Source organism: Coffea arabica, chromosome 3e, assembly GCF_036785885.1.
Source record: "Coffea arabica cultivar ET-39 chromosome 3e, Coffea Arabica ET-39 HiFi, whole genome shotgun sequence".
Lineage (NCBI taxonomy): Eukaryota > Viridiplantae > Streptophyta > Magnoliopsida > Gentianales > Rubiaceae > Coffea > Coffea arabica.
The window spans coordinates 14754762-14782059 of NC_092315.1; the positions used below are offsets into that span (position 1 = coordinate 14754762).

The following is a 27298-nucleotide window of genomic DNA, read 5'->3' on the forward strand; positions in this document are numbered from 1 at the left end:
CTCCAGGTAGACCAAAGACTAAAAGGAGAAGGGAACATGATGAAGGACAGTCTGCGTCACAACCAAAAAGACTTTGCTGCATCAAGTGTGGAAACTGTGGCTCTTTTGGTCACAACAAGAGGTCATGTCAAGGAGCACCTGTCCAGAATAAGAAGAATGGCAATAGAACTACTGGCCAGCAGGTGTTATATGTGCTGAAATTGCTACTGAATGTGATTATTTTATATCAATTCATTACTTACAATTAGCTTGTTCCTTAACAACAGAGCTATAGAAGAGGCAAACCAGGAAGAGGGACTGCAAACACGGGCCTGTCAGGAGCAACTCTTTGGGTAAGATTTTTTAACTTATTTAAGCTTCTGATTGTAACATTTATAGCACATGCCTTGTCGAAACTAATATTACTTGTCAATGTTTACTGCTAGGATCATGTCTCTGGCAATGTTCCAGTTGTATACTCAAGCCAAGGCAACAATCATTCTCCTTCAACTCAACCTGCACCTGCAACTGTGAATGTGCATGTGCAGAATCAGAGCACAGCAACCACTTCAAAGAAAAAGGTGCAATTGAATGAGTGCATTTTATGATATGCTTTAATAAAATGCTTGAGTGTAATGTTCAACACGTGTGATTGTACAGAGAGGAAGACCTTTAAGCAATACTGGAGCATCTGCTAGAGGGAGCAGCAAGAGAAACTACTCAAATACTACTCAGATCACTCAAATTGTGGAACAAGCTGGTCATCAGCAAATTGCTACATTTCAAGTTGCTACACCTGCATCTGAATCCATCAATGCAGCTACAACACTGCACTCAACAAATGTTAGCAACAATAGCAGTTTTAGTATGCAATTCTGATATTATCTCTATAGTTTTGGCAAGTGAATGCTTACTGCTGAAAGTATCAATTCAGTAGTATGCCATTAATTATGTACATAACAGAGCTATTTTGTACTATACTGTGGCAGTTTTAGACATGTTTCTGCCTCTCATGACATTGCAATCCTCACCATCTGTTCTAAGTGATTTAATGGTTCAGATGGTGTTTTGAACTTTTTGTGGATTGCTCAGTCATGCTCTGCTATTACTTGCCTGTTGTGTTTCACTTTTGTAGTACTTCAAATTACTGAATTCTGATCAGACTTGTTGTATTAATGCATTAATCTTGTAATACAAGTATGCTTCTGTGACTGTTTTGTTTTGTATTGTTGGTAACAAGTGATTTTGTATTGATGACAGTAGATATAAACAGAACTCTGGCTTGCATTTATATTGTAAACTACAAACGCTGCTGCATACATGATGAAGGGAACTTGTTCCTCTCCTATGTCTTACATATAAATTCGAACTGCAGCTATATCTACTTCATCACTAATGTACATTTCTGGATAGCATCAGCCTATTGACTTCACAATATGGATGAAAACATAAACAGCAACAAGTATGAGATTGATGATGAAAAGTATAGCCACTGCACTTGTCAGAACAATTGGCATTTCCCTTCTAACAGCCATAGACCTTTGTTGCTGTAGGTGCGATTGTAGCACTGAATTGGTGTCATAGTTTCTACTGTTAACCTCTTCTTCTTCTGGACCCTCATACCACTGGAAGTACTTGCATTTTGCACAAAAAAAGTAGGGTAAACAACAAAAAAGCCCCCTGTGGTTAAGCAATCATACATAAAAGCCCCCTGTGGTTTCATATCATACCAGTCGATACCCCGTGGTTTGAATTAACCTGAAAAGTGGACGGAAATCGGCAAAACAGACGGAGCTGAGTGAATAGACGAAAATACCCTTTTGAAGAACGCAGCTTGCATGTAAATTTTTTTTTTTTTTAAGTAATTTGTTAAATAGCCTGCCTGAAACCCGCTTGCGGGTTTCCCCTTTATGTAAAATGACTAAAAGCTGCGTTTCTGTTCTATTTATATCAAACACATACTCTCAAACCCTCACCTGAAGGGTGAGGATGAGAGGGGAGGTTTTGCTGGGCATCCTAGGGCCCTCCGATGGGCATGTGCAACTCAACGCAGCTTGCATGTAAAAAAATTTTTTTTTTTTTAAGTAATTTGTTAAATAGCCTGAAACCCGCTTGCGGGTTTCCCTCTTTTTTTTTTTTTTAAAAAATAAATTCTATGCTAAAATGACTTAAAACAAAAATAAAAGACTAAAAGTAAATAAAAACTAGCATGAAAAATAAAAATAACAGTAAATAAAAATACACTAAAAATTTGGTGTCTACAGTAGTTAATGAATAATCTGGAAACAGATTGAATGAAGACTCAGAAGAAACGGAAGCTGGTCTCTTATTATTAAAGAGTGAAGGCTAAAATAGGCATATCAGGTGAAAGTTTGTGGTGGAAATCTGTTTTTCGCATATGCACGCGCCTTTGCAGTTCGTTTAAGACACACGCCGAATATTTGACGATTTCCGTCCACTTTTCAGGTTAATTCAAACCACGGGGTATCGACTGGTATGATATGAAACCACAAGGGGTTTTTATGTATGATTGCCTAACCACAGGGGGCTTTTTTGTTGTTTACCCAAAAAAGTATAATTTGTTGGGGTTGTTTTCAGACTCAGAAATCTTCAATGTTGCCTTTCTATTGCACCAGCAATATTTGTTTTGTATTGTGAAGGATGTAGGAGAGTTCCATGATGTTCTCCTGTGGCTGGAAGAAGCCATTTTCTGATTTCTGCAATATGACTTGAAACTGCCAAACTGAGTATCAAGCAAGCTGTGTTTTGAGCTAGAAAATTGCTGCTGCATACATGAGTCCAGATTCTGGTATTCATTTTGCTACTGACCATCGTTTATAAGCTAGTGCCTTAGTTACATCAATTAGCCGTTAAGTAGCCGTTGGTTTCTCAGCAAATGAAGTTGTTGCAGGTCATCATCTGGAAGCATGTTGTTGCATTTATACCCCCTGAACTTCCTTGTGCTTAATGAAAAAGCCCCTCCCTTGTTAATACTACTTGTCAACCAACATCAGGGCAAATTTGGAACAAATTTTTTATCTCACTTGTACAGCTAATTTTTTAATGGGAATTGAAGCTGCCTGGACTGATTTTGCAACTTAATGTTCCTGTTGAGGGGTGCTATCTGCCATTTCAGAACTTAGAGGGGAGCTCAGTGCAACTGTCAGTAGTTTCAGGGGAGGTTTCTGCAATTTTCCCAAAAAAAAAACATCGCACAAATGTATCTCTGGCTATTTGTCAGAAACTCTGCAAAAATGTCAGTAGGTCAGCGGCCCACAATTTTTTTTTGAATTAGCCTATCCCCAACCGTGCTGACTGGGCACGTCTGTGGACAGGCGGTCAAAAAAAAAAGGGTAGGGACCTTTGTTTGTCAGCCTTTCTCAGGCTGATTTCTCAGCCTTTCTGTATCCTAAATAAATTTCATTACTTTAATTTTCAAAATAACTTGATTAAACTAAATTTTAACCATAATCTTAAATATACTTCATTTCATTAATTTTTAAAATAAATACATTAACCTAACCTCACTATTCATGTCCCCAGATGCCTTTTGTATTGTAAGTATTCCATTTGTCTTTTACTTCAATTTTGTATTATTATTAAACCATTATTAAATGCATAATAGTTGTTAATTAAAGAAGGATTCATGTATTCCAATAAACAGGAATTAATTATTATAATTACTTTGGCTTGGCGTACGTAATAATACAACCAATTCGAATCAATATTTTTTCCGAAACAACATTTTTGCATCTTCCAAGAATCTTCCATTCTATATATTTTTTTTAACTACATTTTTACCTCACACGCAGCATATATGATATCTTACAAAAGTCCACGACTACAGGAATTCTTCATCTATATCAATCTCTTCCCCAAAATTTTTTTATTGATATTTGCAGATTATAACTTTTTTCTTTTTTATTGTTCTCGTCACTTGTCATGACAATTGATCGTGAGTTAAAATATTTACAATTGGATAAACCTCTCGAAATTTTGATAACAATTTCTATTGATTAAATTCTATTTTTGATTAAATAGTCCAACTTCTATTTTTGATAACAATTAAATTATTGATTAAATAATGTACCTTGAAAGGCAAAGCTTTTGTCCCGTAGCACGACAAGGTCGTACTTTGATTGACGGGCAGGTTTCTTATATTTACTTAATTAAAGTATTTTATGCATGTAAAAACCAATAATTTTAATAAATTGTTCCCTCCATTCTATATGAATTATATTATATAGTAATTCTACATGAATTATATAATTATATATATTTAAGATTATGGTTAAAATTTAGTTTAATCGGTTATTTTGAAAATTAAAGTAATGAAATTTATTTAGGATACAGAAAGGCTGAGAAATCAGCCTGAGAAAGGCTGACAAACAAAGGCCCCTGGCCCTTTTTTTTTTGGACCGCCTGTCCCTAGTCGTGCCTAGTCAACACAGCTGGGGAGAGGCTAATTTTAAAAAAAAATTGTGGGCCGCTGTCCCACTGATATTTTTGCAGAGTTTACAATTCATTCTGCTGCTGTGCTGAGAATGAGAAATAGAGTGTGTCAGAGATACATTTGTGCGATGTTTTTTTTATATATATATTCTAAGCAATTAGCCCATGTATATAGCGATGTAGTATGTATATAATAAATAGTTGTGATATTATTTGTGTCCAATATTTGTTTGTCATTTTAACATTTTTTTATTTGAAATAAAGAATTTTCATGTCGGATTGAGTTGTTTTTAAGCTACTGAAAATTTTCTAAGGATCTTATTGGATGCAAGACATTGGATTCTAGGAAAGATTCTAAATCAATGGATTTTAAAAGGGAAAAATCCATTTTTCATCCTCAAACTTTGTGACTAAGACACATTTGGTCCCCAAACTTTTTGACCAGACACATTGAGTACATGTATTAACTATTTTTTGCCGCATTTAGTCAAAAAACGGGAAAATTTTCAATTTGGACGGTGAAACCCACGTGGCCGTTAACTTATGCATCGGGAATCAATGCAAGTCAGACTAAAGTCCACACATTCTCTCTCTAATGCAAGTCGACACAAATAGTGGAGTTTTGGTGTTTAAATCAGTCAACTACAATATCAGTTCCTCTTCAATCAGCAAAAATTCACTATTTCTCTGACATCCACCCTGCAGTTCGCAAAAAGGGAATTGAGGAGATGATAACGAATTTCCCTGTTGTTCCCAAACAGGGAACTGAGAGAATTAAGGTGATGATCTCGACCAGTTTGTAGGATGATATTCCAAATAAATTCAAGAAAGATATACCATGCCTTAGGCTACACCTACTAAACTTGCCGAGTTTGCTACGGAGTGACCCAGTTAAAATGCGTTCTTGCAAGCTTGACTAACTAATGGTCCGCCACACAGAAGTAATAGCAAATAACAACATGATTTTTTATCTTCACAAGCACCATAACTAATAACAGAAATGAAAATAGTCACAAAATCAGCAGGGACTAATCCTGTTTGTTGTCTTCTGATGGGTTAGCCAGAATATAAGTCAGATCAAGAGAATATTGTGTTGCTCTAATTACCTGGATCTCCCAAGGAAAAAACTTATCAATCTCACAAAGAGGGGCCAGAGTTCAGTTTTTGCAGTAGAAAAGATGTTGTTAGTTTCCAAGTTACTCTTATTTGAAGATCCAGTGAGAGACTGTGGTGCGGCCTGCAAGGAGACTTTTTCAAATGGCTTTAACAAATCGATGTGTGTCTCACTGGAAAGTGAAGACAGATGGGATGACCCGTTCTGCAAAATCAGAAGAAACAATAGATTCCTAACTACTTAACTTCAAAAATCAAATTTAAAAATAAAGCAAAGAATTCTAAAAACTACAAGTAAAATTACTGAGTTTACCTCCCTCCTTCCTCTTTTGTTACATATAGTTTTGGTAAAAAGGCAAGGATGAAAAAAATAAAAATAAAAAAGAAGAACTCTTACCTCTTCAAAGAGTAGCATAAGGTTATTCCATGCATCAGGGAAAGGTTCTTTAACAGCTAAACTTCTCGTGCAGTGGTACAATGCCAGGAAAGCATCGCCAACATATGTTGCTAACAGTGCCAGCTGCAAAGAAACACAAATTTTAAGATCGAGGAAATATACAGTAGAATAAGTTTAACAAATGAATTTGAATGTAGAAACTTCTTAAAAATCAGGATTAAACAATTGCTCCAACTGTTGCCAAAGAATCAATCTAGAAATGAAACAAGGTCCGCAGGATGGTTTCAAAAGTGACTTTTGTTCGCCAATTCAGGCTTGTCCCCAACACTAGTAGAGAATTTGGAACTGAAAATAGTGTAAGAGCAAAAATGACAGATACAAAGCTTTTCTAACATTCTAGAGCTAAACAAAGCCTGTGTTCATCATTAAGTAATATGAAGAAACCTACTTGATTATGGGGATTCCCGCTAGCTGGCCATATCCTGCTTGCTTCTAAGTAGTAAGTAAACGCAACCGACCATTTAGAAGCATCCTGTTTCTTACAAAGCTCGCCATATCTAGCAAGATCCCCAAGACATATTAGAAAGCGGTGGCATGCAAACTGACACTTGCTCAATTTCATTTGTTCAGTAGAAAATGAACTGTCTCCTTTGTTATACAAGAACACCTCCCCTGGCAGACCACAAACTTCTCTGAAAGCCTTGGTCAAATTGCTATAGAAGTCAGTCGCTTCAGACAGGAATGTCTTGAATCACTCCCAGTACACTCAAAGCTTCGTTGAATCACTCCCCTACCTCTGCTAATCTCACGCAGCTTTTCACTCCACAAGCTCGGTGGGAAAGAGATAAACTTGGAGAGGAAAAGGAGCTCCACCCTTAGACTTTGAGTGTACTTTTAGTCAACATTTTGTGTCGACTTGCATTAGAGAGAGAATGTGTGGACTTTAGTCTGACTTGCATTGATTCCCGATGCATAAGTTAACGGCCACGTGGGTTTCACCGTCCAAATTGAAAATTTTCCCGTTTTTTGACTAAATGTGGCAAAAAATAGTTAATACATGTACTCAATGTGTCTGGTCAAAAAGTTTGGGGACCAAATGTGTCTTAGTCACAAAGTTTGAGGATGAAAAATGGATTTTTCCCGATTTTAAAATGAGCTGATATGGAATCCACAATAAATCAAATAACTTATTTGATGACAACTTAGGCAAATAGAATTTGTAATTAGTCAAAAGTTTGAGGTAAAAAATTAAAAACACTAGCTTAATGACAACTTAGGCAAATAGAATTTGTAACTATCCAATTTTTTAGATTTTCCTTCTTTGTTATGTGTAAACGATAATTTTATGTGTAAAGATTTTCCTTCTTAATTATGTGTAAACGATAATTTTGAGGTTTTATTTGATTAGTGGGAAAGTTACTTGCCCCGAAGTAAACGAAAGCGAACTAAATGAAAAAAAAAAATTTACTCACTTTTTTTGTTTTTTTAAAACAGTGGGTAGTAAGTGGTAGTCATTGAAAACTAGTAGGTGAGACACATTCTATGTATGTGCATATTTTTTAGAAAAAATAAATAATGCAAAAAAAAATACAAATAACAAATTAGTTGCACCAAAGAATTAATTATGTGATTTTCTATTTTTTTTATTATCAAAGTTAGTAGGAAGATTTTAGATAAATATAATAATGGTTGACAAGTATAGTAGTAACAGTTATGTAAACATGTGAATGTGGAGTTTGAGATGGTTGTATATTATTTTATCATTTAAGGGTAAAATTGAAAAAAATAAATAATGACATTTTTTTTAAAAACTAAACCTATTACTAATGCATTATATATAGAAAGATATTGCATGTAACTAACACTTTCCCTCCTGAAATATAGAAAAGTGGAGTTTTGGATTAGCTGTAGAGATAAAGGCTTCCTCCTCTTTCATGTTAAGTTCATCTAAAAAAAAAATGTATCTTCATTTTCAGAATCTGAATCTAAGCTCACTACACAAGGTGCATAGAATCCTAGGTCTAAATCAATGCTTTCATCATTAGAGTCTTTTATGTTTACAATATATAGTTATATGTTTAGAATATCTCTTCATGTTGAATATTTATTGCGTTCGCTAATGTCATTTTTTTCCTTCCCTGTTCCATTTTTAATTGTTTATATCCCAAAGGAACCTCACCCAACAACTCAAATCTTGCTCAATAATGACTAGGGTATGATTAGTTTCACTTAGAAGGACTTTAAAAGTGCAACATATAGAAGTTTCATAGGTGTATTTAAAATTAGATAGAGAATATTTTCTTTTTTTTAAAATTCAAACAATCATAGAAGGACTAAGGTGCAAAAACTATAACTTAAACAACGCAAAGACTAGAAAGATATTTGACATAAACCTTAAAAAAGCTAAAACTTTTTAACGGAAAACACAATATTCCTAGAAATTAGCTCGTGTAATGGTGATGATCTTTTGAGCAATTGATTAAAAAAAAGAAAGAAAGAAATCCTTCCCATCCTATTAAAGGAGGATAACAATTGTGGAGAGGGTGCCTGCTCTATGACGAAGTAATGGGGCGAGAGACGAGGAGGACGACAATTGTATATAATGTCAAGTTTTTGAACATATTGTCAGATAATTTGTGTATAAAAAAATTGTAGATGGAATATTTAATCTTATTTGTTTGAATCAAAGTAAGAAAAGAATATGGAAGTTACTTTATATTGCAACAAACAAAGATTAATTTCAACTAAAATCTCTTTTTTTTTTATGAGTAAAAACTCACATGCAAGTAAAACGTATCACGTATATGATATTTTTGAAAAAATAAATATCTGATATTTTTGAAACTCTAATACATTTAAATTTCATTTTATCTTTAAAAAATTTAATTTTTTTCTAAAATTTTAAAAATCAAATACGGATTGGATATCCAATTGATCCGATCTACATAATGCAGATATTCGAATATTTGCATCAACAGATCCGAATACAAATCACGAAATGATTGACCCGATTTTTGCAAGTCGGATCAATATTTTGGATCACAGGCACCCCTACTAGTAGTAGTCTATTGAGTTGTTTGATTCCCAAAACCAAAAAAAAAAAAAAAAAACGAGTTTCCACCCGTGGACGCCCACCAGTGGGGCGGGGTTAGAGGAATTATTTGAAGACAGGGTCCAAAACTGCCCACTGCCATCCCTAATGCCGTCCAACCTCATTCCCTTCATTCCCATTTACAGTAGTATGTTTCTTTAGACTACAATTCCTCCAGAGTAAAGCTTCCGTGAGAGAACCTGTTTAATAAGGAGATCAAGACATGATATCCTTTTATGATCGAACCTTAATCTTAACAACTGAAACTTATATGAGCATGAATATCCAATTCTCAAAAGAATGTAAAAGATACAGAAGCGTTCGAACAGGGAGTTTTTAGGTGCTTGTAAAACATTTCTAAAACCAACACAACCATCTTTTAGAGTAGTTGGCCATCACAGGTGCAGATCAAGGGATCGAAACCTTGACTTGCATTCATCTCTAGGATTTCCTGAAAGTTTTACAAGCGGCTGTATTGATCCGTAGAAGTAGAATAGAAAAGTTACCCTGTCCACAAAAACAAAAGTGTTTTATTTTATGAGTTTCTTGGATATTTTCAAAGCCCACCTCCTTCCCTCGTCCCCTCCGCCTTCGCCACCCGGGAGGCCACCTGCACCCCACTTTTCCGTCCGTTACCTCCACCCCACCGCACCCCTTCCCCGTATTGCAGCAACTTACAGGCCCCATCACTCTGTGACTGTGTTTTTTGGGTGGTGTAGGCACCATAGCGAGCCAAGAGCTGATGGAGAAGAACAACAATTGGCTTTCTGAGATGCCCTTTTTGAGATTTGATTTCAGAGCCTCTGTGAATTTGACAGCTTTTCTGAGACCTTAGCAATCAAGAAAAATGGATAGACTACCAAGTAATAGTACTGATAGCACATCTTTCCCCTGCTGAGGTCTCGGCTGATTGCGCCGTCATTGGAGGATCTGTGGTTTAGGGATTTGTCCTGGATCTCTTTTACATTTATACAGACCTCTTTAAAAAAAAACAAATAAATGGTTAATTGCTATATGCACCCTTTTGCCTATCAACAATTTGTACTTTACACCTTAAACTTACAAGCTTAGCTAGTTAGTACATTACATTGTTAATTTACTTGTATATATGGTTAGAATCAGTTGAAAAGCTATGAATTTTTCTTACTATATATCTTTTAATGACAAGACAAGATGTCCATGGTTTGGATATGGTTAATAAATTTTTTTTATCTGTTTATGCATATGAAAACTTGTTCATTGAAAAAATAGCAATTTGTTGGAGTCTAAATGATTTAAACTATTTGTTACTATTATGTTTTGGCTGAAATGGAGTTTAAACTATCTATTGTTGAATTACACTGTAAGGTGTTTAGTGACTCAATTGACAGTTTCGAATTAAAATTGTTAATCAATGAAAGTTTAGAAATTCAAATTATAATTAAGAATAAGAGAATTGTCCCACACTGAATACATTCATGCACTTGAAAATGCACAAAGTTTTTCTACCCTCAAAGTCAAGCTAGTAAAATACTAATAGTGATTCATAACACCAACTCTTAAAGAGTTTAACCCTCAAAATCAAGCTAACAAGGTATTAGTAGTAATGCATGATACCAACTCAATAAAAAAAAAAAAAAAATCTCTAATTATTTTACAAATCTTGAGACTCGCAAATTTCAATTCAAACTAATTGAGGATAAAATGGTCATTTTATATTTTTTTAATTCCACGATCTTACTTGTTTACTCTATGCCTAGATTCACTCCCTGGCTCCTATTTTACATGCACTCAAAATACAGGCAGTAAACTGACATCCTCGACTTGTATGTCTGCAAGTCTTCCGATAGTCTCCATTATTCGTGCGGGACAGATGAACTCTAACACCAAGCTGGCGTTGTGCTGTGGACCAAAAAAGGCAAAATATAGAACAACAGTTTCAGAGGTTAAGCTCGATATATATAGTAGGTGCTTTAATAATGAATTTTGTTTCTACCAACAACATACAAGCGTATCTAATCCCATCTTAGGGAAGAAAAAGTTACAAAATTGATCATCGCTATTGACTGTTATATCTCAAAAATCTTCAATACACTAAAAGCTTATCCTACTACAATCTCGAGAAATCCATGGCCAACCAATATTCCATTTAGTCTCCAAGCCCATGGCTGATAACAAGGATTTTACAGTCACGGGAGAACTCATGAGTTAAACCTCTTCACCCTCAAGACACTGCAAAACTCCCACAGATGACGGTCTCAGTGAAACTCACTCACTTAAAACTCACAGTGAACTGGCAACGCAGAATCATGATCCTGAGTTTCTCCGGATTTTCTTGTTTAATCTATCTTGTACCCGGTATCTGTCCCTCCGCTCTTCTCTCGTGCGCTTTTTTGACAGCTGCTCTTCTTTTGCCTTCTCAGCTTCATGTGCTTTTTTCTTCTCCTCTTCCTTAAGTTTTCGCTTTTTCATCTGTAAACAGTCATTGGCAGTTAGGGACTTTAAAATGCCAAGGACAATAGGTGACTTCCTCCATATAAGACAATTTGGCTGAGGTCAAAGATGAGTAAAGATAATTTGCTGTAGTCATACAGCAATTATTGAGAAACCAACTTCACTCGAAAGATACAAGGAAAGGCGATAACTCATAACTAGTCCTTTTCTGAATCAAATTCAAAATCGAGCTATGAATTGTCAGAGTTTTCAAGGCCTAGAGTCCAAAATTTTGATCAGAAATGCCAGTTACAGAAAGTTTGATCAAGGAGAACATACATACCTTCTCATTCCTAATAAGCTGAAGGTGTTGAACAAGAGCGTGCACTTTGCGCTCATGAGGCTCCATGACAACAGCTCTACGATTTTCGAGAAGTAACCGTCTTCGAGCAGGAATGTCCTTTGGCTTTGACGCAAAGGGTAGAGCAGCCTGTAGTGACTTTGGGATAACTAATGGATTGAATTTTCGCTGTTTCCTTTCAATTGGCTGTTATACACATCAAGAAAAGGAAATAAGAAACAGTAGCCCATTAATATAAGCTGATTCCATTTCTGGCTTATCTTCCAGTTACCTTGTATAAGGAATCCTTGTTTACAGGAACTGGAATATTTAGTTCTGTTCTTAACTCGGCAACCGTTTTCATTCCTTGCCATGTCTGATTTCGTGGCTGCAGGGCTGTAGTCAGGGGGTTGTAAAAGCAAGGAACCTCCACTTGAGTCCAAGCACGCAAGAAAACTATGTCACTCATGAGAATTCTATCTTCAAATGTGCACCGTGCAATCCCTTCTTTGGCAAATCCACCCATCTTTTTGGGTTGGTTGCCAATCTCCTCTTTTGCAGCCTAAAATACATAAGAAAGAATTAATAAGAAGACTACATGGCCAATCCCTCCCCTCATACACTGACACATACATAAAGACATAAGAGGAAGAAACACCAGTTCATACAAACATAAATGGCCATAAACAACCAATTGACTATACTTTCAAAAATGAAAATCTGTATGCAAGAGAATGTCAATTATAGTGGAAAGTAATGCATAAAAATGCTAAAAGAACAAAGGTCATCTATACTAACACTGATCAATCAAGTCCCCCAGGTCAAACTTGAAGGATAAGCTAAACAACTAGTCATGAAACTTGGATTCTATTAAGAAATTCTAGATTAATAGCATCATCCCAATCAGACAGACAGATACTGCAATTCATAATGCAGCATCAAAATGCATGAGAATAAGTAGTCAAACAGGAAACATTGACCTAAAGTCAAGAGTCAAGGAATTACAGCCATAGCAATTCCTTCTCGTCATGTTGTAGTCATGAACAAGAAAATTACCTTCTTAACCTGACCGCGAATTCCACTCACGGTTTGGACAGCAGCACCTTCAAACCTGGCAATTTCAAGATCCGAAGTAAACATGTCCTTGATAAGTGCTGTCTTCTTGAAAATTTTACACGGGTGACCAACAAGCTTAATTTTCTTCACTATTCGTGAAGCATGGTTGAATTCTAGAACAGTAGCAGTGGCCGTAATCCTAAATGATGCCTGACAACCAATGTTAAGCAGTCAAAGTGTAGAACCATAGCTAAGCATCTGAAATACAAATTCTAAGCACAATCACAAGCTTAAACTTCAGAAGGAGAAAGAAGAAAACCAAGTGCATTTCTTTTATTCTTGAAACTGCATATATGTGCAGATCCAGAACATAATTGTGTGAACTCTAGAGCTTCTGAGAACCATGAGATGAAAGCTAACTAGTTGAGAAGCAAAATTTAGAAGACCTCATTTCTCCAGATCAATTTGTATGATCCATTAAAAAGAAAGTAATCGGTTGGCTTAAGAAACTGTACACTTGCATTAGATAGATGGCTTGAATATCCCACAATCCAAATTGAAAGTCACCGATAATATCAACTGTTTTCGAATGAAACTATAAAGCACAGAATATTTCTTCTTGTTCAACATCTTATGCAGAGAGTGCAGTAGCCCTGCATACTACCCACTATCTTCTGAAACTTAAATTAACTAATTTGAAACTATTTCTTTTCCCTCAATACAAAGAAAAGTTTGATTTCCTTCACAAATACCAAGGTGTGTAAAGTGTGAAATAGCACTTGATGAGTAGTCTCATTCACTAACCCATAAAAAGCAGAAGTTTTCTTTCCAGACACAGATAAGAAAACTCCTTAACTTCTAACTGGATCATGATCTCACCAATGGCAACAAATGTAAAGGTCATTAACTGCGTGATGGCAGATATTGTAGTTTAATCAGTTAAAAGAAACTAAGTACAAGAAACGCATTGATACAAAGCAATGGATGAAAGCTGCAAACATGCCCTCACATGTCTAACCATCCAATAAAAAAAAATTAATTTTCTTGTCATAGTGGATTTTGCCATTAATTAATCAACTTCCCCCCGAAGCTAAATCCGTTCACTGTATCAAATTTAGAGAATGTATTCCATAGTTCCATTAAGTAATGTCAAGTCATATCCTTCAAAATATACTCTTTCCATAACTAACCCTTAACATTGAACTCGAGATGGAGCTAACATACCTGATTGTTTGATAAGTTCTGGACAGCTACCACACCAGTATGTGGTGGTGCAAGAGGGCCCCAAAACATGGCAATGCAGTGCATGTGCTCTGGAGTGTACTTCAGCATACGATAGCGACCATTACTGTCCTCGATGACATATACTGGTGTAGTTTGGTAACGTCGCCATCCAATGGAGACAATTATGGGGTCTCTAGTCTTCAACACTTTCTTGTGCCATCTATGGCGCTTTAAGCGAACCTAGAAAATTACAAGCATGTCATGATTAAATAGATTGAGATAAAGGCAAAATAAAGGAATAGTATGCAACAACCAATTTACTGTTTCTCATGAAGGGGGTTACAACAGTGTTAGAGACTGCAGCATTAACAATTTTAACCATTGAAACAGGTATGAGGTACAAGGAAAAATGACCCAAGTCAACTATAACGGGTCAAAATGGGTATCTACTTTCCTTGAGCTTGTCAATAACTAGTTTTACCCAGCATCATCCGGAAATTCCCATTACACATTTAAGTACCCTGACCCTTTTCCTCTTTTCTACACCAAGAATTCCCTTGTTTAAAACTCGACAGATGCGGCAGAACCATGTTAGTTCATCTTCATCTAAGTGAACCCTCCTTCCCCACCTTCCCCCCCCCCCCCAAAAAAAAGGTCTTTTGCTTGTCCGTAAGGCCAAAGTTTCTTTGATTCTTACGTGATGCTACAACAAGAAGGCACAAAACAGACGAGAGGGAACACAGAAGAAAAACCAAAAATCATCTAAAGGGGAAGAAGAGGATCTCTGCTCTAGAACAACTGCATTGGCACTCAAAATTCATTTCATCTTATTTTACTGCAGATCCCTTACTGCCCCCTATAAACTTTCTGCACCAACAACCATGAGCAAGGCATCCTACAGCTGGCTTTCAAGCTCATGTATCTACCTCGTATCTGAGGCACAATTGTAGGCAACAGAGACAATATTGCAAAAGCAGCAACCCATCAGAGATAAGAAAGCAACACAGGAAAAATGAACATCAGTATTAACACAGTAACGATTTTTTCCTTCTTTCTGCTAAACATCTAAGTGGCCTGCTGAAATCTAGAACCGAGGAATTCTATTTTGTTGAAAGGAGAGGGGGCGGGGGAGGCATCATAGCTTGCCCAAATTATAAAGGGGCTTGGATATAGAGGACTTTTTGAAAGGAACGGGGAATTATGCCTGATACCAAAATGATAGAAGTCAAACATGTGACTGACATGAGACTTGCAGGAGCAGTAAAGGGGGTTGAAGAGGTAATGCACCCCAGGCCAACCATAAGGAGATGTCACAACAGTACAGCAGAGTCAAAATCATGCCCAATCTAGAATCAACAGTAAGAGGATTGAATTGAACGAATAGTAAAGCCATGTATTATCTTCCTACACTTAAGTTTGGATTTAACATGGGTCAATATTAAATGTCTCTAAAAATGTTATTGAGAGTCGAAATCATGCACAATCTAGTATCAACAGTAAGAGGATTCAATTGAACGAATAGTAAAGCCTTGTATCATCTTCCTACACTAAAAATGTCTCTAAAAATGTTATTGAGATGCAATACCTTTTGTGGAACAGCCAGAAGGACCCCTTTGAAAGTGATTTGAATCAACAATAAAACAAAAGACACTTGCTAAGGGCAGAACTTCCACTTGTAGTGTTAAAATGTTAAATTAAAAAACCAGTAAGAAAATGTGCAGGGTAGGCTCTGATCTTTTATCCAAACTTCTCACAGACCTACTTAGAGTATAAAGCAAGAAACAAGCATGATATCCAAATAAAAAACCAAAAGGCAGCCTTATCTCTCTTTTTGAGTTTCCTGAGAGATGGAGCTGGCAACGAGGGTATTCTAGTGCAAAATATGTTACCAAGATAACTGACCTGCATGTATCCAACACTGTCCTCCCCATGTCCAAGTCCTCCAACAATAATAGGATGCGTAGGATCAAAATATTCAACCATTTCACAGGGCACATCATGAACTTCCAGCCTGAGATAAGTCCCAGTTCTATAACCTTCGATCTCCACCCGGGTGTCATCATCAAGTTCATTGAGCTCAGCCATGTTTAGCTGTTTCCGAAGTTCAATCTCTTCCTTCAACTACAAGAACAGCAAGAGCAAGTTGTGGTTCCCTGTTTTTGAAGCCAAATTGAATGATAACAAATAACAAAAGTGGAAACTAGCCCACCTTATCGAAGAAACCAGAGCCATTAGCTTGATTACGACTGAACTTGGAGCCCTTCGTATCATCATTCTCTTCATCAAGAGAATCAGATCCATTATATGTACACTGGAGTGAAGGTAAACACTTTTATGTATGAATGTCCCAAGTACCATGAAAGAAACAAATCATAGAGCAAGACATGACCACAAAAATAAAATTTTCTGTGCAAGAGGAAATCAATTCTAAGATGCTGCAAGTCAACACGAACATGCATGACTTTAACTGATTTCATAGTTTGTGCATGTGTTGGGTGGGTGTGTGGGTGAGAGGAAAGCCCCACCCCGGGGGAAGGGCTGGGGGGGAGGAGAGGGAAATGAAAAAAGTTTATAACTTCACATAAAAGGATATTCAGCATCAAACTTTGCACGAAGTGCCAACTTTTTGAGCCTCCGCTCCTCATTCGCTAAATCCTCATTCTTCTTGTTTATATCACGTTCAGTGATATCAGCTCCTTGACTATTCTCATACTTTTGACCTGTTTCCAAGTCCTCAAATTCACCAAAGACATCACCATCCTCATCATCGTCGATAGCTTCTGAGACTTGACCTCTATGAGCTGCCTTTGACCAATCTCCTGTTACAAAACGGTCACGAATGTTTACTATCACTTCTTCATCCTTCCAGTTCCTCCCACTCGATATTGTGAACTTGGAGCAATCTTCAGCATTTAGATTATCAACATCTGACCCTTCTTGTGATTTCTACATACAGCAAGCAACCAAAACTATTAGCAGGGCCAAGTATGCTATTAACATCTTTATAACCTATGTTCCAAATACTGCTGGTCCACAATCCTACATAACATGGACAACTAGACATGTAGAAAAAATTCAATATCAGCAACTGACAAACCTTCTTTCCCTCCCCCTTTGGCTTGAAGAATTCATCATCACTTTCTTCATCTACAGTGCTATTTACTGAAGCAGTAGAAGTCTTATCAGCTTTCCCATACACAAGTTGCATGAGATTAACATTCTGTCTCGAAGCAGTCCTCTCCACCAAGGATTCTTTCCATTTAGAAGCATTTCCCATCTCAAGATCTACAATATGTCAAAGACCACAATTCTCATTCTCATCCATTGTCACCCAAATTCATGAACAGCAAAAGGCAAAACAGGAATGCATGCCTAAAAGGAAACGGCAAAAACCACTGGCACAAGATTAGACAATACTATAGGAGGATAGAAATCATACTGGCTCTAGTAGGATCACTAGCGTCATCCTCTGAGGACTCGGAATAAGATGATGCACTTCCATCTCGACCATCATCATCATCATCAGAATCCTGCACTAGAGTCAAAATAGAGCATAAGCACAAAAACAGCATCAGGGGTAGACATACAATCCTGATAAGAATTTCAGGCATAAGGTCAGAAATCAAAAAAAGTAGAGTGCGCTAAAGCCAGTAGCTGAACGTTCATAATTCAACAATAAACTATAGTAATCTATCATGACTAAAAGAGATTTCAACAGAGTTACCTTCGGATCATCAGCGTCACTAACATCTCCAAAAACAGCTTTTCTCCTCATCCTTCCTTCGTGAAAATCAATCTGTTCAGTATAATTATCTCTGGAAGAGGGCTGCTTGTCTGATGCAAGATTATCTTCTTCCCCAGAACTATCCTCTGGCATTTTTGTTGTCAAATCCATCTGAAGAGTTTTCTCATCATCTGAAAAATCTGAAATGTCATTGTCATCAGAATCATTGTCTTCATCAGAGGCATTATCCATGGCTTCTGCTGCAGACTGATCCTGCCCCATGAGTTCCATATTCCCATTATTCTCCATGGAGCCATGAATATCTGTTACATCACTTTGTTTATCTGATACACTGTTAGGTTTCTTCCCAAAAAGTGAGATAAAACTCTTTTCTAGCTTCTCATCAATTGAATATTTAGTATTCTGAAGTGATTTCACCAAAACTTCACCAACATCACGGTCCTTTCCTGACATCCAAAAGACTGACATTCAGGTGCAACAAAACAAATCTGTTATAAGAAAAAGTGTTCAAGTGTGCTTGCATTTGCATTTTAATGCCAGTTCAAGTGTTCAAGTATTTTAATGCATATGTAGTACCCAGCTGTACATTTTGAAGCCAAATGACCAATAGATCTGCTTACACCCATATACAGATAAACCCACCCCTTCGTTGTTATTATACAAACAAAACACCACAGGTGGGGAAAACAAACTGAATAGGTAAGTTAAGATCATTTTAAATACTCAAAGAAGATTGAAGCCTCACAACAAAAGAACTTGTTGAACTACTTGAAAAAAATGAAAAATCAATATAACATCTCTAGTGTGATAGAAGAAAAAAAGGAAACGAAAGAAAGGAGAATAGAACTGAGAACCTTTTCGGCCTACTCCATCATCTGCATTATCATCCTTAGAAAACTGCACCAAGTGATCATTTATATTTATGTAGACAGCATCCTTATCATAAAGGAGATCTCCCAGGCCAGACATAGGAGCATAGAACAACTTCTCCTTGTCACGCAGTCCCTTCTTCTTAGCTGCTGATGGTAGGGGGCAAGGATCAGCTAAGGCCGTAATACCGGCCAAGTTGCAATCACCCACACCAGCAATATGTACCTGGTAATGTAACACGTTACTATTTTAGGCAGCCAACTAATACCCCTTCTATCCCTGTTCGTCCACATTCACTTTTCAGTTTTCCGTAATCCGCTAACAAAGTGGTGAACACCGTTAATTGTCAAACAACACAATATACAGCACAGAAAAATGCAAACTTTAAAGGAATCTCTATCAGCAACTTAAAATGATTGGTAATTTCGATAAATTTTGGCAAAACTTGGCAAAATTAGAAAAATGAGGATACTTTGGTTATCTGACAAAAGACAAATACGGATATAACAAAATGTACTCTTCTAAACTCATGTATCCAGTCAAAGTGGCCAACAAGAATGGGAAGAAGGCCTTTTAAAAGAGAAAATGGAAATTGATACTTGGCAGAATATCAAACAAGAAATCAAAATATCAGGTAGGCAGTATACTAATCCAAACTGCAATTTGCTAAGGCAAAAGGTGCAAAAGTATATACAATAGGAAGGAACAAGTGAAGTAATATTCTGTCAATAGTTTGAAAGAAATAGATTCCACCTTTGACCGACCTTTGTCGAGAATATTAAACAAAAAATTTCCAAAGCACAAAAACACCCTCCCTATTGGTGTGTCATTCCTCTCTTTCCCCTTAAGACGCTAATGTATCTAAAAAACTTCAAAGGTGTTCTCATAGTTGACTTTTTCAAATATGAATCCTCCTACACTTCATTTTGTAGCTCCAACAGAAGAGGTCAAAAACCATAGTCCTTTAAGACTTCCCCCGTAAGCAAAAATCTTTACCCCAGGTAAGGACTTTTACTGGATTTTTTTATATCAATTAGCAAAAAGGATCTCCCACAAGTTATTCCTTTCCAATCTTCCATTCTTCTTTTATATAGGACCATTCCTAATTTCCAAAAAGTAGCCAAATTTTACCATCAAAATACAATTGGATCACTCTCTTTGTCAAAAGGCGCCCATATGAGATCTTGCAGCTGTTACTAAACAATGAAAGTAAAACTACAAAAAGTTGAAATATCCTTTACTAATGGCAAATGGATTAGTAGTATTAACTCAACAACAGTTAAGCATCACACCAGAATCCAGTAGTTAAAGGTCTCTCTTCCTTGTCTTGCACAAGGGACCAATGTTTTTGATTCTCAGCCCTGGGCCCCGCTAAAATACTGTGCATCTACAGGCTAATAATCTCAATAGTAATTGTAAATGCATTAGTATCATACTATTCAATACCCCAGGAGAAGAAAATTGAACAAGGTAATTGAATAAAGGTCCTCGTTCCTTGCCTTTAACCAATGTTTCATCCCTTCACCTTCCCAACTTCAGCCTCCCCAAGATTTTACAAAACAAAGGGCATAGGGTACTAATTGCATACCTTGGTTCCCTTTTTCAAATTACATCCTCGTAGATAACCATATAGTGTGACATTTCTGTCGCACTTATTATCCATGTGCACTTTTTCTGGAGCAGTAACATCTTCAAATCGATCTACCAAGATGTATGGATGAGAAAGTCGCCAAGCCAATGGTGGAAACTTCTTAACAGAAATAAACCGTGCAAGATTGTGAATCTCACGCTTGGTGTACCTGTTACCAGAAGGGCAAATATAAAAGTGATTCAGTAAGCCAGAGACACTCTGACAAGAAAAAATAAAAATATAGATTCAGCACTTACTTCCCATGAATAAGACCAGATAAATAGAATAGCTTAGCTCCATCATATATCTCTGTCCAGAACCGATGCTTGAGCCGTTGCTTTGTCTTTTTAAGTTTCTTTACATCCTTGAACTTGTCCAAGTGCGTGAGAACACCCATAACTTTAGGGAACCCATGATTTTGCAATATATTAAGGAATTCAAAGGTTTCCTACATCCACAAAAGGAAGTCAAACATGATTATAACCAAAAACAGGCATGAAAACGGAGACTACACAAAACCCCTACCCCAGCTTCAAAGAGTAAAAGATGAATTCATTTTCCAGTAGAGACATGGAATTAGTGTGGCAATCTGTACATATGGAAATGAGTCCACATCTATACTAATATAAAAGATTAGAAATTGAAATAACTCTGAGATTACCCCATCTCTATGTACAAACACCTAATATCCCTTGAAAAAAATGTCAGAAAAACAATTATCCAATATAGATAATAAAATATGTCACCATTTCGAAACCATAGCTTCCATCAATGAGAAGCAATGCCAGATCAGCAATCTTTGCAGCATCAATCATGCCATTAATATCATTAGGACATTCCACAAATTGCAGTCGCCTTTGCTTACCTGTCCCAATAGAAATCATAAAACATTTGATCACTCAACAGGATATGCTGAAGCAGAGAAACATTTCATACCATAGACATCTACCACGGCAACAATAAGGCTTCCTTAGTCCATGTAAGGAGTGAATGAAGTGGAAGAAACAGAAAGTATCAGCTTCAAACCCATTTTCGCTTAAAATGGAAATAAAAATCACACTTGAATCAGAATGAAACAAAATAAATGCCTTTTAAATATGTATTCCACTTGTTTCGCTCATATTCTCACCTCCTCCTCCTTTCTCATAAGAAAAGGAACATAGTCCAATAAAACAACATTACTGATGTACCCATTACTTAATCTTTGTTTACTAGACTTGTACCGAACCATACTGAACTCTACGCGAAGTCACTTTGGCAGTAAGTTTCAATCTATCTATCTAACCTAGCAGAAAAGCTACAACAAATAGAATTTTTTGACAGTTTCCAGAATTGTTTAAACAAATTACAAGATATAAACTGAAGGCTATAAAGGCAAAAGGCATGCTAGACCAAACACTGAGATTCCACTTTGCACAGTTCAAATCCCAATGCCCTTGAGCTTGCAAAGGATATAACAAACCTGAGACAATTGTAATGGGCCCTCTAACTTCAGGCAAATTATGCTTGGTATAATGCTTTACAAGCGATTTTATCACCAGTGACTTTCCCACCTATTAAGATACAAAAGAACCACAAATTTAAAAGAATCCCACATATTGACAATGTAAAGGAAAAAAAATACAAGGTGCCAACTCACAAAGAACCCAAACTCATAAATCAGTCCAATCCATTAAAGAATAGATGGATATACTAATGAATTGCATAGACAGCATAAACAGATTTTCTCAAAAAAAATTTAACTTGCAACTAATAAAATCAAATTGAAACAAGCAGTGAAAAACAATATGGAAACCATAGGTATGACCTTAGGGGGTCCCTGCACAACAACGACAAAGGGAGCTGGCTCTCCAGTGGACCGGTCAACAGTCGGCACATGAAGCCGTTTCTGCTCCTTCTCCGTCGCCCTCGCTTGCAGCCGCTTAGCTTTCACAGTTGAATTAAAAGCAAACGCCTATTATCAACACAAAATTAATTAAGCTTCCATTGAACACGAAATTTACCAAGAAATGCTTTTCAAGTACAGCAGTACCTTAATTTTTCTGAAACAAAAGAAGCAAATGCCCATCATGAACACAAAATTAAGCTTCCATAGACAATAAACATTGTTGAATATAGACAAATACTACCTTGGGATTATGTTGGCGTTGATTTTGCTTATTATCGTCTGTATCGGCGGCGGCGTCCCGGTTGTTTGACTTCTTATTGGATTTGGACTTCCTTTTGGCGGAGGGACCAGCCTGGCGAGAGCGGTGAGACTTGTGGGATTGGGATTGATTTCCACCATCAATGGCCATGGTTAGGGTTTACTGGCAGAATAATATTGAGTGGTAATTAGAAAGATGTTCAGGGAAATTCTAGGGTTTTTCTTTGGGATTCTTCCCTGGATTGGAGGGAGGCGGTGGAAGTGCCTCTGGGAAGGGGCTGTGGAATGTAGGGGTGTGCATTCGGTGCAAAATCGGTAATTCGGTGCAATGAATTCGGTTATTCGACTTATAGAAATCTAAACCGTTTTCAATTTCGAATTGACCATAACCGAATTCATTCCGCAACCGATTTCAAATTCGAAAACGGTAATGAATTCGGTCGGACCGGTTCAACCCCGATTCAATAAATAAATAAATAATATATATATATATAGACACACACATACCTGTGCACAAAATAAGATATAAATGCTAAACCACAATTAACATAAGAAAACTCCATAATTAACAACTTTGATCGGAGGTCTTCCTTAGTTTTGATGTGTCAATATTTTGGACTAACCTCACATAATAGAAAACTCCATTTCATAACTTTAACTTATCCAAAGTTGCATCTTGCCTTCGTTTACTTAAAATAATTTCTATAGGCTATGTATAACTTTAAGAAGCAAAATGTCCTATCCACACTGGATAAACCTTCTGTTGATGTAGCTATCCAAGAATGGTGCCACTAAGTAGGTATCAAATAGCATTTTCTTCCTTTCAATGATTCAGGAAAATTCCAACAACCAGAAAATGATTATATTCTGATAAGTGGACTTCAGCCACCAAGTACAAATGCATAAACAAGTCATTTAACTTGTTTGTCGGCATGCTGAACATGCTAACCAACATTTCCGCAGTTGCTGTACTAGAGACAGCCCAGCCATTTAGAGAAATCCAATTAAACTAAGATGTTTAAATTATCTCTTGCCTGATTCTACAGCTAGTTCGCCATTCTGAAGTTGTCTCACAAATGCTATTCCCCATCAAAATTAAAGGAAATACATGAAACACAGAACTGTATCTGAACACACATTCTTTTTGTGCAATTTTCTTCCTAGTAAACTTTCGGTTGCTGCACAGATTTTTTTTTCCCTCAGCCAAGGGTCCATTTTCCTAGCTAAATTCACAGGCAGCTTAAGTATCATGTATATTTGACGTGTAAGAAACAAGTGCAATATTTCAGCTTACCCAAAATTTCAATAAATGGCTCCAGTTGGCCAGTCAAAATCTTATTTCAAAATCAACAATTTCAAAATCAACAATTTCAATGAAAAGGGCTTAGATACTGGACACTACAAACGCAGCCAACCAGATAGAGGTACCACATTAAGGTCCAGTTACTCTACCAGTACCACAGGTATAGCAAAATAGCACAATAATACGGAGAAAAATAGCACAATTGCTAGCACTGGTGCACCGCACAGTTAAGGCAGAAAACCCAATTGCCACTCCACTCTACTGACAAACCCCCAAGTGAATCCAATACAAACCAAAAATTGGGGATTTAGTAGCAAATACCTCTCCCAGTGGCCGAATGAAGAAACTGGGGCAGTAGTGGCTAAGAAAAAGAGGCGCTGTGTAGGACGCGGGGGAAAGGCGGCGTCCGTGGGCTGGAGCTGCGAGGGAGCGCGACTACGCGTGGGCACGGGCGGCGGCGCTCGACTACAGCAGCGACGGCGTCGGCTTGGGCAAAGCGCGCGACAGTGAAGGAGAGCTGGTGGAGCGCGCGGTCGAAGCTGGGTGGCGTGCGGAGGGGTCGCGGCTGAAGAGAGAGCTGCGAGGTGGCCTGCGCGTGGTTGGTGAGCGGCGGCGGCGCACGAGCTGGTCGTCGCTGGCGGAGACACGAGGTGGGTGCTGCCTCTGGTGGCGGTGGCTCGCGAAGAGGAGAGAGGACGTGCGAGGTGGTGGTGGAAGGCAGCAGCGGTCACGCGGGCAAGTGGGCGGCGCGCGATTGAAGAGGCGGCCAAAATGGGAAAGAAGACGTAGCGGAGAAGAAGAAAGAAGAAAGAAAGAAGAAGAAGAAAGAAAGAAAGGGGCAGTGCTACAGTGCTTATAGTTATGGTAAAGATCTTAGGAAAACCTACTATTACAGGTTTCTATCACCTTTAGTGACAAATCGAATTTTTTAGCGACTTTTTAAATATTATATTAAAATAATTAATATTAACTTTAGTAAATTTTTAATTAAAACTAGTAAGTATATGCTTGAAAGATAAGTTTTAGTCAAAAATAGAAATTTACCCTTTCAATAATTTAATTTACTTATTATTTGACAAATGTTACTTTTGTTTAATTTAAACTTATTAATACTAAAAGTAAAAAATTTACATATTAAAGTAAGAAAATAATCAGTTTCTGAAAACGGTTTGGGTTTCCACATCTGTCTAAAGTTGCTTCCCTTCTTTTTATTATCTTTTCACCTCACGGAAGATTGTAGAAATTTTTTCCTAGAAAAGGAAGGAGTACAATCATCATCTTATGGAATAGGATTAGCTTCTGCTAAAATTTAGAAAATTGATCAAGCGGGCTAAGCAATTCTATCATATCTTCAGGCTGAACTCTTCTGGTAGGTTTCATGCCTCAGTTTCTGTTTCTGCCTTCTACTACATTGATTCTCATTTCGGTCAATCAATTGGCCTGCCTAGGCGCGGAGGAAAAGCTAAATATGCTTTATAGATAGCACAGGTTCAGGAGAAAGGGTTTCCCCCCTGTCAGACACAACAAAAGGTTAGCAACGGTGGTAGCCAACCAAAGAGTATATGAAAAATAGCGGTTACGAGGTTAGACCATCATGTTCTCTTGAAATCGTTTGATTATATTGCTGTAATTTATTTATATTTCATTTGTTTTGTTTATCAAGATTTTCTTGTGAAATCAGGGCTTAGAATTTAAAGAATTTATTGCAATTTTGGGGCTGAAATTGTCCGTTGAAACATCTAGGAAATGGTTGTAGTTTTGATTGTCTACGGGTAAAATATGCTTAATAGCTATATGAAACATCTAGGAAAGGACTTGAGACTAGGTGTTTAAGTTAAATGTGATTAATTTGGGAATGCATATAAGATGTTCGTGAAATGTCAAAGAGAAATAATTTCGTAGAAAACTGGGTTTTGATTTTCAGTTTGGGGGACAAAATACAATTGATTCTTAAACATTTTAATATTTTTGATGATAATAAGCTTTTTGATAACTACCATTGACTTTGTCTCTAATAATTTCGTAAGCACGTTCCTGGCATATATACATAATCATAATTTATAGTCTTTTAGGGTCAACTTTCAGAAGCAGTCAAATGATTCGATATCTGTAAGAACATTCATAAAAGAGCAATAATGAGAACATAAAAAGCCATAAGAACATCCATCACGTATCATTACATGGAAGAAGGTTGGAGAAAATGCCAATAATTTGCTTTCTCGGGCTGCTTTGAAATGAATAATTTGCAATACTATTTCAGAATCTCATGGGCTCAACTCTCAAGAGCCACCAAGTCAAGTGGGATTCTTTAGTTGTTTGAATCAAGGTATACATGCCGGAATTTAGCCCCAAAATAAATAAATAAATAGCAGTATATGCCTTGCATGTGACTGCAATTAGAAAGTTGCTAATTAATTTATTCAATTTTGTCTTCTTGAATTCCTCTAAAAGAAGGAAAAAATAAAAGAAGTGTTGGATTCAGAATCCGGAGAGCTAATGGTTTATCTGGTGAATCTCAATCAAGCTCGGGGAATCATATAGGATGTATTAACTAACTAATTAGAAAAGGTTTTATGTGAAGAAAATTGTACAAATTGCTTGATACGAAATATGGGCCGCTTATGGGCCATGTTTTGGGCTGCAAGAGATTGAATCTTTTAGTAATAGTTATCTATTTTATTTGCTAGGAATAAATTCGGTCCAAGACCTCATGTTGAGTTGGATCCGATTTATAGAGTCTAGGCTTACTATAACTTAAGTTGGTTAATTAGGTTTTATTGGGTTATGTTGGGCTAGCTTAAAGCTTTCATTGGATCGATTATAAGCTGACCATTAGATAGTGGATTTGAGTAGTGGAATCGGACCAAAGGCCTAGCCTAGCCGAGTAGGGTTTTCAAGTCACTTTAGGTTTTCAAGTTGTAAGGCTATATATAGCCTAGGTTTTCATTCATTAAAGGGGGAATTCATATTTTATAAAATATTCGTGAGTTTTTTCACTCTCTCTTGCCTCAAGAGAATTTCCTTTGAATACTTAAAAATCAATCTCAAGCTGTTCATTGAACTTATCAATCAAGTAGTCTCCTTGATTGTGGCGTTCTTCTATCTTTACTTTTGGTTCACTAAATTTGCTAGTCTTGGGTTAAGGATTATCCTTAGTTCGTGGCTCGTGATTCTAGAAGGGTCAAAGTTCCGCAAACCCACTCAACTTGGTGTTCGTCTAGATCCGTCGTACATCAGTTGGTATCCAGAGCTAGTCGACGACATCAAGTATATCCCGTTGAGTTTGTTCGTAAGCTTTCTAGTCAATTTTATTTTGCAATTCTGGTCGTGTCTTCCTTTGTGTCAAGTCCGGTCATTATTACAAAAAAAAAAAAAAAAAATTTCTGTCCGCCTTTGTTGTCTTGTTGAGTCACTCTTTGTTTTCTTTTGCTTCGCGTCCACTTCGTGCATTACTTGTTGTGTGATTCTGTCTTGAAGCCTGCCTTCAAGTGTAACCGAGTTGTGTGCCTTGCATATTCTGTTTGGATAAAAAAAAAAAAA

General features: G+C 36.9%; 2 protein-coding genes across 4 annotated transcripts; both read right to left on the reverse strand.

The window, feature by feature from the left end:
* Positions 1-5373: 5373 nt before the first annotated feature.
* On the reverse strand, positions 5374-6723 carry LOC113737787 (nonsense-mediated mRNA decay factor SMG7-like). The gene is made up of 3 exons (XM_027264964.2): positions 6390-6723; positions 5942-6064; positions 5374-5749 (listed from the first exon to the last, which is right to left on the reverse strand). The coding sequence occupies exons 1-3, from the start codon at positions 6561-6563 to the stop codon at positions 5534-5536; spliced, it is 513 nt and encodes a 170-aa protein (XP_027120765.1). The 5' UTR covers positions 6564-6723; the 3' UTR covers positions 5374-5533.
* Positions 6724-10948: 4225 nt separating this feature from the next.
* LOC113736565 (uncharacterized) lies at positions 10949-24593 on the reverse strand. 3 transcript variants are annotated; one of them, XM_027263597.2, is made up of 19 exons: positions 24080-24593; positions 22439-22618; positions 22117-22263; positions 21772-21862; positions 21056-21174; positions 20567-20757; positions 20268-20478; positions 18664-18904; positions 17789-18255; positions 17504-17594; positions 17162-17349; positions 16658-17010; positions 16274-16370; positions 15967-16185; positions 14065-14304; positions 12841-13050; positions 12077-12346; positions 11788-11991; positions 10949-11483 (listed from the first exon to the last, which is right to left on the reverse strand). In XM_027263597.2, exons 2-19 carry the CDS (start codon positions 22604-22606, stop codon positions 11319-11321), a joined length of 3672 nt encoding a protein of 1223 aa, XP_027119398.1. In that variant the 5' UTR covers positions 22607-22618; positions 24080-24593; the 3' UTR covers positions 10949-11318. The 3 variants fall into 3 exon arrangements, with proteins under 3 accessions (XP_027119398.1, XP_071900801.1, XP_071900800.1); XM_072044700.1 differs by having other exon boundaries at positions 16274-16366; positions 16654-17010; positions 24080-24508; XM_072044699.1 differs by having other exon boundaries at positions 16274-16366; positions 16654-17010; positions 17789-18270; positions 24080-24219.
* Positions 24594-27298: the final 2705 nt, after the last annotated feature.

What these genes read in the sequence shown, in the direction of transcription:
- LOC113737787 (XM_027264964.2), bottom strand. Translation starts at nt 6,563, where the DNA reads ATGAAATTGAGCAAGTGTCAGTTTGCATGCCACCGCTTTCTAATATGT. An exon ending in GCGGGAATCCCCATAATCAA is followed by an intron (nt 6,065 to 6,389) that starts GTAGGTTTCTTC and finishes GTTTCTTTGCAG; the next exon opens with CTGGCACTGTTAGCAACATA. An exon ending in TTATGCTACTCTTTGAAGAG is followed by an intron (nt 5,750 to 5,941) that starts GTAAGAGTTCTT and finishes CTGATTTTGCAG; the next exon opens with AACGGGTCATCCCATCTGTC.
- LOC113736565 (XM_072044699.1), bottom strand. Translation starts at nt 22,606, where the DNA reads ATGGCCATTGATGGTGGAAATCAATCCCAATCCCACAAGTCTCACCGC. An exon ending in GCCCATTACAATTGTCTCAG is followed by an intron (nt 21,175 to 21,771) that starts GTTTGTTATATC and finishes CTATTGGGACAG; the next exon opens with GTAAGCAAAGGCGACTGCAA. An exon ending in TTCGCGGTCAGGTTAAGAAG is followed by an intron (nt 12,347 to 12,840) that starts GTAATTTTCTTG and finishes TATGTATTTTAG; the next exon opens with GCTGCAAAAGAGGAGATTGG.